This window comes from Austrofundulus limnaeus, unplaced genomic scaffold, assembly GCF_001266775.1.
Source record: "Austrofundulus limnaeus strain Quisiro unplaced genomic scaffold, Austrofundulus_limnaeus-1.0 Scaffold7, whole genome shotgun sequence".
In the NCBI taxonomy this organism is placed as follows: domain Eukaryota; kingdom Metazoa; phylum Chordata; class Actinopteri; order Cyprinodontiformes; family Rivulidae; genus Austrofundulus; species Austrofundulus limnaeus.
The window spans coordinates 5,506,367-5,518,155 of NW_013952409.1; the positions used below are offsets into that span (position 1 = coordinate 5,506,367).

The following is an 11,789-nucleotide window of genomic DNA, read 5'->3' on the forward strand; positions in this document are numbered from 1 at the left end:
GTTACAATATAAAAATGTTTGTCATAATCATGTCTTGTGATTATTTGACAGAAGTTTTACTTTTAAACTATAAATGTATTTAATTTAGTTATGTTAGTTATGATAGTTTAGTTATGATGTAAATACAATAAAAATTAAATCAAGATTTAGATTAGAATATTATCAGTGGCCTCGTGCCACTTTATGTTCAATAAATTGGGCTTCGAGGTCAAAAAGTTTAAGAACCCCTGCTCTAGAGCTCCAGAACATCCACTTCATATGGCCACTGCATTWTTTAACATCATCCATTTCATCATTATTTGACTGATATGTTTGAGTTCAGAAAAACTCCCACCTTTAATCAAACACTGCCATCTAGAGGAAACTTGTTTACACTGCACCTTCACGAAAAAGGCACGGATTCAATAAAGTAAACTCAAAAAAGGGGGATCCAGCTGGTCTAAATGCAACTAAAACATTTATTTTAACCTGTAAAACACTTCATCTAAAGTAATTAACAGAACTGATGTGATAAATTAGAATTTTACTGAATAAAACAAAAGTCTAAGTTGTAARTCACAACATCTTCCACAAGGAGGGACTGTTGAACTGAAGATGACCCTGCAATCATTTTTACATCCTGTACTCAGTTTTTAATAATTTCTAGTGCTCCTGAAAGGAAAACACTTTAAAACACTTTAAAATAGGGAAAATGCTGGGAACTCACTAACTGTTTATTAAAAATATTCTATTCGGTTTAGGTTCACGTAAAGATTGAAGGTTGAGGTAATGAAGTGAGCAGCGTCAGCAGCTGCACGTTCAAACAGACATAAAATCAGTTTTTTCCCTTCTTTCTGTTCTACCTTTGCCTCTCGGCAGTGCGAACAAAGGGTGGCGGGTGTGATGACTATCATCGATCTTCCTTCTCTGAGRGAAAGGGGAGACAGTCATGGCTGCAGGAGCTGAGACTATAAAATATGGGTTGTTGACCGCTCTTAGATCAATGACTCATCTGAACTCTATTATTAGACTCTCAGGGTCTGTTACAATAAAACTGGTGCTGAGACAGGAATCGGAGCAGCTTGTGTTTGACTTAGCTGAGGCTTGATCTAACCGGCACAGTGGGCTTGACAAAAGGATAACCAGAGGCTCAGGGAAGTGATGTTGGAGAAGTGTTTCAGAGGGTAATAAAGGCACATCTGGGACTTACTTTGGGAGGGCTGCTTTTTATCTTGGGCACTTTAGCACCTCGGCCGCGGTGAATCTGCTCGTGGTCGAACTCCAGATCCTCCAGACGTTGGGTCAAGGCCAGTTTCTGCTGGATGGCCATACGGAGGAGCGAGTTCAATGTCTTCTTCTCATCTTCTGCTGCAGCAAGCTGTCTCTGCATCTCATCCAGCTGGGTAACGTACTCATCGCATCTACGGTAAAACAATCATTACTTTTTAACCCGCAGATCACAGGTCAATTTCATTGATTTTTCTTTTTTCGCCAAATGATTTTTTAAATCACTCAATAAAATACGTATTTGTTTTTGTGGATTGGATCTTACCTTGTAGCAAACATGGCCCTGAGAGAGGAAAAGGTGGCAGCGTCTTCTTTTAAGGCCTTCAGCTCATTCCTCAGCTTCATCATGGTCTCTGTCACCATCGCCTTTTCATTCTCGTACTTGCTCTTCAGGTTAGCCAAAGCATTTTCCGCTGTCTGCGAAAGTGAACGATAATCTTCAAGAAGTTTTTCCTCTACGACATTTTTCTTATGATTTATTAAACACAATTTAAAAATAGGACCTGTTTATTGGCCTTGAGCACCAGCCGGAGTGTGGCGATCTGTTCTCTCTTGGTGCTCAGCAGAGACTTGAGCTTCAGGATCTCCTCCATGCAGGACTCCTTGTCTTTGTCGAGCATGGGTGCCAGCTCCCTGGCAGCAGCCCTCTGCCTGGACAGCTGCAGGGAACGATCAACCGCTCTCTGCAGGTGTTTGATCTGGTCTCTGATGATAGCGTTCAGGTTGTAGATGTTCATCGGCTCCTTCCGCAGATCCCCACCTGTGTCCGTGGGCAGCGGGGACGGGCAGCGCGAGACGCCGATGACCGGAGACCCGGTGAGGCCGCGGCCGGGGCTGCCGTGGCAGGACGAAGAGTCYGCCGAGCCGGCCGTCGCCTCGTTGTGGTGAGCGTCTCTGGACGGGGAGTCCGCGGGGCTGCGCGGGGGGTCGGGGGAGCAGGCCGCCGACGCCGCGGCGAGGCGGCGAGCGAGGCGGGGCGACAGCAGCGCCCGGGGATCGTCGGAGCCCTTGAGGCTGCCGCTGCGCGTGGTGCGGCTCTGGCGATAGTAGTCCAGCATGACGCGGTTCGGCGTCTCGTTGTTGCAGAGGCAGACGTGGTGGTAGAGCTGYGCCAGCTCCTCGCTGAAGGTCACCAACTCGTCCTGCGCCACGTTCAGCATGCTCTGGCTCTCCGTCGCGGTGCTCGACGCCGCTCGGAGCTCCGCCTCCAGGCTCGCCGCCCTCTCCCGGCTCTCACGKAAGCTCCGCTCCAGATGTGATATCTGAGAGGAGAAATGATCTGAACTAAAATATTTGTTGCAAATAACGTCACGAGAGCTAAATGTAGCTTTAACACACCTGTTCACTCAGGGCCTGGACTCTGTCATCACTGTGACACTCCCCCTGCCCCTCCACCTCCTGGTTGTACTTCTCCTTCAAGGCCTTCAGCTCCGCTTTCAGGTCGATGACCTCCGTCACCGCCACCTTGTACTTACATTCCAGGATTTCAAACCCGTGGACGTCGGGGTGGCGGTGGCCGTTGGCCGAGCCGCCGTCGGGTTTCTCGCTTTCCCGCGGGTCGTCGAGCTCCTTGTCCCCGCTGAGATGCTTCAAGGCGTTGACGCGCTCGGTGAGGCGATGGACGCGCTCGTTCTGCTCCGTCAGAGCGCCCTGCGTGTGCTGCAGCTGGGTCTGGGACTCCTGCAGGTTCATGAGCAGCGATGCCTTTTCACGCTCCACCTGAGGGACGGAGGGAAAAAAAAAGAAAAAGATTTTATCTACATGTCATGTTTGTTCAAAGTAAAATATCTAAAATTATTTATATTTTGAACAAAGCCAAACATGTTAGATGGGAAATTATGTTATGTTCTATAGTTTGACCTTATTTAAGTTGAAGTATTTAACAAGGCTCAATAACGCACTATATTTATACAATCCAAACTGCTAAAACTTATCGACGTAGTCAAACTACAACAGTTCTAATATTGTATAAAGCAAAAACAAATCAACTGCCAGAATATATTTGAGAACTATTCAAGAGAAGGTAAGGAGTTTATAAGAGGTATACAGTACGTCAACAAGATRATTTGAACAAGAAAAACTTTCTGTATTTATGTCTGTTGTAAGACTGCTTTTTTGTGTAAAAGTACAGTATGACTTTAATCTAATCTTACGACTTTAATCTCAGAATATTATGACTTTAATCTCATACGACTTTATTCTCATACGACTTTATTCTCGTAATGTTACGACTTTAATGTCATAATATTATGACAATTCTTGTAATTAAAAAAAGTAAAAAAATCTTATGTGGTCCTAATAATCCGTCGTACTCACAGATGAATATCAGACTTGAATAATAATTAGAATAGAATAGAATAGAATAGAAACTGCCTTTATTGTCCCACACAGGGAAATTCAGGTGTAGCAGCAGATACATACATCAATCCTTGCTATGTGTTATTGTTGTTAATATCACCTATTGTTATTGTTTATGTGACTGCACATTGAATTATTGTTTTAGGATTATATTTTTTAGAATGCACTTTATCTTTTTATGTTTTGTTTAGTTTTATATATGTATATTTACTTATTTAATAGTTGTTGGATGTATTATTTTGAAAGAAATTTAGATTAAACTTCTTGATCAATAAGAAGTGATGGGAATACGGTTGCAGGAGAAGGGGTGGGCTAATAAACATGTATACGTCTGCCCACTCCTTTGAGCGTAAGAATATTGTATATTTGTAATGTTTCTGTTGCCATCTGTTGTTCTGTTCAATAAAATTTATTAAATAATTTTTTATTGTGTCTTATTGTACGGTCAGAAGAAACCGTATGACAACTGCAGAGGGATTATTTCGTTTCTAATTTATTCTGACAAAACTGATATTTTTATTTACACTGTGACTGAATAAAAAGAGATTTCCGGATGACCCACCTGCAGCAGCTGCTGTTTGAGCTTCTGCATCTCGGACAGGTTGAGCTCACTGAACAGGTCCGGGACGAGGCCTTCTCCCTTCCTGCCCGCTCGGTAGTCCCCGTTCATCTTCGCCAACGCCGGTCCGTTGTGGAGGTGGCCGTTGCAGCGGTTGCTGTCCTCCATGTTGCCGTTAGCGGCGGGGCCGACGCCGGAGCCGTTGGTTCCATTGGTCTCCTCAGGGAACTTGAGCCCCTCGACGCCGGTGACGGTGAGGGCCAGGTGGGCCCCGGCGCCGTAGACGCTGTCGCTCAGGCTGAGGTGGTGGGCCAGTTCTTTCCTTAGGTTGTTCTTCTGCTCGCGCTCAGTCTTCAGGGCGTCCAGCGCCTCCTCCAACTGACCCTCGGAGATTTCCTTCAGGCGCAGCGCATCTTCCAGCTGGCTGTTGAGGAGGACCGTYTCCTCCTCCAGCACCTTGATTTCATGCTTCAATCCCTCGTACTCCACCTGGGGAAGGATAGAGGAGAAATTTTGTTACTTTTTTTTACATCAGCATTTCTCACGAGGAGTATGCGACTAAGCTCTAAGCTAAACTTTTTATTTTGAAAAAACGAGCAGTGAGAATCGTAACAAGAGGAGGGGGGGCAGCGCTGTGACTTCTGAATAAATGAAAATGATTTAACACAGTTGTTTATACTTTTAGCAGCTCTTTTTATTCCACAGCTGACCTGCTAAAAATGACAGATTTTCTTTTCTGGATCTCTGACAGACGGACTTCAATCTCTGAACTCGTAAAGTTTTTCTTTTTAATTATCGCTGTCATTTTCATGAATGAACACTTCCTTGTATCTGAGGCAGGAAACATAGCCTTATATGGTGTTTTTGGGGTGGTAATTATGCTAATCTCCTCTCGCGTGCACGAGCAGCTGGATAGAACAGGTGGAATTTACGCAGCTCATTTACACACTTTTCCTGAAGATAGAAGTGTTTGTTGAATCTGACGTGACATGTTCGTACGAACCCTTTGTACGAACAAAAGTAAGAGAAATTTAGGAGAAGAATATGAACGTGTTCTTGCATGAGGCCCAATGACCTTAAAAATGCTGGAACAATTTATTCATTTGGTAGGAAGCTTAAAAGGTTTTTTTTAATGAGATGTGAACAAAATATTGGTTGAAAGTAAGATTTCTGTTGTTATGTTGTTTTGTTGATTATTTTAAGCTATACTGTGAAAGTTGAGTTTAATTTCTGCATGTTGTTTGTTTTGTAGATATATATATTTTTAAATGGGGGCAGATGTTACAAGATTTTTTTCTTCTTTCTGCTCTTTTTCATTTGATCATGCTGTGTTGTGTTTTTTTGATGCAACATTAATATTATTTGTATTGTTTTAATTKATGTTTGAATGAAATAAAGTATAAAAAAAACACAAAATGAGTTTTCTTTCTAAAAAACACCTTTTTCCTCTGTTTTTTGCAGCCTGGTGTTTTAACTATTTCACTTATAAGCAAGACAGCAGGGATGGAATTTGAAAACAAAGTTAAAGATTTAACAGCTAAGCCAACAATTTTGATGTGTTAATTTTTTGCTTAGATTTGTGGAATAAGAAATGATAAAAGTTGTTTTTTGAAGAAATGCAAAATAGTATAATGTGTCACTTTTATAAATGTGGCCACACGTGAGTTCAATTATTTCTGAGAGATCAAACACTACTTTCTGGTATGTTTTGTTGTTGTTTTTTTGTTTTTGTTTGAATCAAAAATTTTTTTAGAAAAAAAGTGGCAGATATAAGATTTTTTTCTTCCTTCTGCTGCATTTCATTTTATTTGTGATTTGTATTTTTTAATTACAGAATTTGTTTAGTTTTTAAATGAATTAAGTCTCAGTAAAGTGTGCCGATAAATGTGCTTTGTTGACACTGAGTGCATACCTGTATTTCAGTGTTGCTCATCAATACATCTAGAAAATTACTGGAGTAAACTCTTTCTATCTGATTTTATTGCTTGTAATAAATACCTTTACCATAACCTTTGTGTAACACAGTAATTGCTCTTCAGATTACATTATCTCATCCTGCTTTACTGCTTCTTTGTTGCCTAAAATTATATCAAGTTATTTTCTGTTTTGTCTCAGTAATAGACCATGTCAATGCATGACTGACACAACAACATTAGCATATTAGAAAACACTTCATGGCAGAAAAAGATACCATAAAGTAGTGTTTGATCTCTCAGGAACAATTGAACTCATGTGTGGCCACATTTATAAAAGTGACCCAAAGTAAAGCAAAGGATGGTGTTTGATCTCTAAAAGTGATGACAAATCGAATCATTAGGGGATCATATTTGCTTGTGAGTGGTAAAATGAGAACCACGTCATGAGTGAGTGAAAGGTTATACCACAGTGACACGCTAACTCTGTAAGAGTACGCGGCGTTGTGACGGTGATCTTTGCACCAACCTGGTTCTGCTTGAGCGTGGACACCAGTTTCTGCAGKGTKATGTTCTCCTCCTCCAGCTCGGTGTAGTCCTGAAGCAGCCGGGTCTCTCTGAACTTGTACTCCTTGATTTCCTCCCTCATCCTGCTCCTCTGGAGCTCCAGCATCTCGTTACTCTGGAGAGGAGGCGTGAAAACAGAAGGGGGTGATAGAAGACAAAATCTAACATTGCTCTGAGGATGACGAGWTGACGTTTTAAACTCACAGTTTAAAAAAAAAAAAACTAAAGTCAGAAATCTTATATCTAGAAGGATGATCTGCACTCACTTCAGAATACTAACAAACTGTGAGGTGTTAAATATTTAAAAATAGATTTCTGCAGTGACTTGTTGGTGGGCTGGACAAACACAGGAGAGCAACTTGGGAATCACGCTCTTAATTTCCCAAAACTATAAACGTGCAACTACTGAGAAGATGGAGAACATAAAGATTAAAAAAGCGACGCGTGTGCAGTTTAGTTGTGCATTTTTGTTCTGTTCTTGCTGCAGAGCATCCTGCAGGTCTCTGTGCATGCTGTTTGAAAAAAAAAACTGCTGACCCAGAGAGAGTGTCAGGAGTGAGTGGGTACACACACCAGGAGGGGGTAACTTATGGAGCTGAGGCACGTATTAAACCAGGGGCTGGGCAATCCTGGTCCTCGAGAGCCGCTGTCCTGCATGTTTGACTTGTTTCTCTGAGTTCTTACTGCTTCCAGCTGTGACCACCCATGGTGTTTGATGTGAACACCATTCTGAGGTTAAATTATTATTCTGGCTAAAAACAAAATCAGCTTTTTTAAAAAATCTCTGCATCCATCACTACAGGTTAAAACTGCATCCTTAAAAGAAAATCTTTAAATGTAACAACTTATTTTCTTCAGCAAGTCAAACGTTTGWTATTCATTCATTACATCAGGCCTGTTTAGGCCCATAGAGGTGTTCAGGAGACAGCAAGTCCTAGCCGTGTGGCTCTGTATKAAATTGGTCCAGGTCTGCAGCTCAGTCATAAAACTTTGTGATTTTCTCACACACAATACAAAAGTGTGCACAGAACCTCAGCATGTTAGTAAATAGGCAGCAGAGCCTCCTGTTTCAAATTATCAGTCAGTAACGATCTGTATCTTATCAGTGGTTACAGCAGTCAGGGTCAGGCAGAAAGAACAGCTTGAACCTCTGAATTACTGTGCACAGCACAGACTGACTGTGGAGGCTTCAATAAATTTGATAAAACAGTTATTACATCAGATATCTTGTCTTTTTCTTAATCACAATTGCCATTACTTCATAGCTGTAAAGTGGAGTCGGTTAAAATGAATCGGATTGTAAAGTTTCTGATTGTGTTCTTTACTTTCAAACAACAGATATAAAGCAGCTTGTATTATACTGAGATTATTTTCTCTGCATAAATGAAAGCATTTTAATCAGATGTCTGATTGTATTTTAATAAAACCCTGTTAAAACTAGTTGAACTGCTGACAGATGAATGCAGATCTTTCTCTAGCTCCTTTTTTTGTGCTAATTCTGTTTGTGAAAAAGTTGGCGAGGCTACCAATCAACCTTTAATAGAAGCGAGCTTGGCCAAATGAACCCTCTTGTGTTGCAGCACCAGCTGCTCTCCATGAAAGAGCTTCCCTTCCACATTAACCAGCTTCATGTGCTCAGAGGAGGATTTAAAAAGAAGCAGAAAACCTCTGATAAACACTAGGGCTGCACGGTATTAGAAAAACCTGCGATGCGCGATATTGGTGCTTAATATTGCGATGACAATATGATTTGCGATAAATGAACAAACACCAAATACATAATTATGTAGTTTTGATGTCTTACTGCTCTGGATTCTGAGCAAAAAAAAAACCCATTAAAAATAACATAATAATTTTCATTCCAAAATTATTTTTTTAATGAAGGTATTGAAGAAATTTAGAGTTATTTATTGATTAGTACTGATGTTAGAAAGCTACACCAGAGTATAGGGTTTCATTATTTTATAATACTTGTATAATGTTTGATCTATTATGTGTTAATTAAAATAGAGTAGCTACATGTCCGAATGCATATGCAACACACATATGTTAACATAAAAACACAAACTGTTTTTTAAAACCATTAGGGTGAGGTCTTTGTCTGAATGCCTGTGATTCAGCCGTAGGTCAGCAGGGGGCGAACTCAGGCATTGAAGATTCTGTATATATACTGATTCATTTCCTGGTTAWAKGCAGYGTGGTTTGGCTCGTCAGCCGGTGWCAAATAAACCTCACTCAGCTCCAGAATTCTGGGTTGTATGACATTTATTTCCTATCACAGATCATCTTATTTAACACTTGTGTTTTAATCTGATTTCAGCCGATATTAAACACGTATTTCTTACAGTATCTATCCAATTGGCCAAATACATTAAGGGCTCTATTTGATTGGTGAAATACTTCAAACTTCCGTCTGAGTGACAAAACTTGAAAATGCAAACTTTTGAGCTAACTATTTATAGCAGTTGACGCAGTTGTTGCGATCTGCATATTGAACAGGCTGTTATCGCRATGACGATAAATTTTTGATATATTGTGCAGCCCTAATAAACACGCTGCTGAAGAGCTGCCTTAGTTCAGACATGCATCAGGTTACTAACAGGCTTAACTATGCATTAGTTTTTGAACAAAAAGTGTTTGTGAATGTAGTAAATACACTGTAAAAATACTGAATTATCTGTCTTAAAAATAACAGAAACATATGTAAAGTTAACATAATAAACCATGAAATTACGAGGAGAATCCATTGGTTTATTTTTTTTATTTTGGTTGATAGAAATGTCCGTAAAATTAATTATTTATTTATATTTTATGAGCATTTTTTACAGTGTAGGTGTGAGAGAATGGTTGTCTCATTTGTCTCTATGTGTCTCTGTGATGGATGTGACCTGTCCATGTTCCTCTGTCGCTGCACTTGTGCCAAGCTCAGGGAATTTCACTCATTCCCCAGCTTAGCACCGGATTTGCCCCCCACAATGGGGTCGTGGCCGTAGCGTCTGACCCCGAGTCAAACGTCAGCTGTTCCCGACGCGCTGGCTGCAGACGTGTGCGCACAAACACGAATCAAAGTGTGGATGCTGTTCTCTCTGTTTAAGGTCGTTTTTCATTTTATTGAACAAATAAATCATTGCAACATTTTCAAAGGAAAAATAAATCCYTTTTACTAAATTAAAATAAAACAACCAAGTTCCCAGCAGKTAYTTTTTAGTGTTAYAAAAAATGCTTTCTGATTTCAAACGAAGATGTTTTTGTCACACTTAAAGCCACTAAACAGTGAATAATGTTAATTTCCAAAGTTTATTTGATATATTTTAACAATTCACTTCTAAATATTACTGTTTAAACACGAATCCAAACAAAAAAAAGGAAATACTTTATCTTGGTTTTACATTTTTATTTGTATAAAACGTCTCACATTTAAAAATAAACTGATTGTTCTCAAGTTATTGTACACTTAATGGATTTACTTGAAAAAATAATCTCAACTAGTTCCAATCAACTGATTTAAGTAAAGGAAACACGTTTATTCTGTTTACTTAACGTAAATATAAAGTTAAATGTGTTACCTTCACTCAGTTCAGTTGAGTGAAAACAGTGAACGTATTCATTATTTTCAAATTAAAGCCACTACATCTGGTTTTTGAGTGGATGTCCTCATGCATGAGCCTCAGTCAGCTGCACTGCTGGCTTCTTAGGGATCCCAAGTGGTAGATTTGAACCTATATAAAGTCGTATCTGGTCGTTAAATTTATATAAACAGTTATTTATTGCGGGCCGGCCCAGCTCTCCTCTCTCTGCAGAGACAAATCTAGAGGCTGAGAAAACGACACGCAGCTGAAGAAAATCAGCACAAAAAGCTGAGAGGAGATTCTGTCAGAATTCAGTGTTATTAAGCATTTTTTTTTCCTTATTTCACGTTAGTAAATAACATTTTTATTAAATTTTAATAAACTGGACCTTTAATTGAGGATCACTGTTGTATAGCAGGTTTTATGTCCCCTATAAAAACTAAATATGTGAAAGCTCACCTCTCGGAGCTCCTGCAGAAGCAAGTTGAGCCTCTCGTTCTCGGACTGCGAGTTGGACGCCACGGAGCGGCTTAGCGTCACCTCCGTCTGCAGCTCCAGCAGCCGATCCATGTAGTAGGCCTCCTTGGATGCAGATTCCTGCAGCAAGGTCTCCTCGTTGGTCTCGCCATCCTCGGCCACCTTGCGCTGGTTGGTGTAGGCCTGGCCGAACGCCTGAGGAAATCATCCAGAGGAGAATTAATGCACAAGAACCAATTTGGCTGTAGAACCACGCCTCTCAGCTCGTTCAGGGGGGCCGCTCCTCGCTGCAGACACCCACTGTGTCGCTCATGTGGGCTGATGTTTCACTCTGATCAATAGAAACACTGTTCCTATTTTCCTGACACAGGTTTTCACAGCTCCGAAAGCTGACTTGTCATGAGAAAGTCACTGAGGCTYGATTGAGAAAATCAAAGCAGGCGTCAACAGAAGGAACAGGCCAATCACAGCGAGGGTTACTTTATCAGGGTGAGATGTAACAAAAAAACAYGAAAACTCTTTGATTACACTGTTTCAAACTGCCGGGCTGTGCTGAGGCAGAATTCCACGAGCGGAAAATGCATTCTGTTTGACATCCGTGCAGCAGAGCAGATGCTCTTAGTGGTTCAATAAAACTATGAGCCATCCTTCACTTTCTCAGCACATCAGCAGAAAATAAGGTTACGCTGCCGGCAGTCATCTCTGTGAAGAGAAATGAATCAATACGGCACCGTCTGGAAAAACCATTAGGGTTTAAAAAACTGTGATCAACGTGTATAAATATTGAAGTTTTCAAGATGCAGCTATTTGTAGTTAAGCATATTTGAAGTGACCGTATGTTCTTTTCATTCAGTGATGTCCCTTAGAATGAGGTGGGTAAAGTACCAAAAAGTTGTGTTCAAGTAAGAGTAGCACTACTTCAACATACAGTATTTTTACTCAAGTAAAAGTAAAAAAGTATCCATCCAAGAAACAACTCAAGTAAATGTAAAAAAGTATTTGGTAAAAAGGCTACTCAAGTACTAAGTAAGACATCAATCATTTAATATTTAAAAATGACATCATCAGATTGACTAAAAT

At 40.4% G+C, this 11,789-nt stretch overlaps 1 protein-coding gene across 1 annotated transcript in view; it reads right to left on the minus strand.

Annotated features, from left to right (window-relative positions):
- The window catches only part of bicd1a (bicaudal D homolog 1a), a gene marked incomplete at its 3' end in the record, with an annotated part of 42,300 nt that overhangs the window by 6,985 nt on the left and 23,526 nt on the right, over positions 1–11,789 (minus strand). Inside the window, 7 exon segments of the mRNA XM_014034581.1 lie at positions 1,190–1,400; positions 1,532–1,683; positions 1,770–2,528; positions 2,605–2,985; positions 4,187–4,672; positions 6,626–6,778; positions 10,692–10,904. Coding sequence (XP_013890035.1) covers positions 1,190–1,400; positions 1,532–1,683; positions 1,770–2,528; positions 2,605–2,985; positions 4,187–4,672; positions 6,626–6,778; positions 10,692–10,904 — 2,355 coding nt within the window.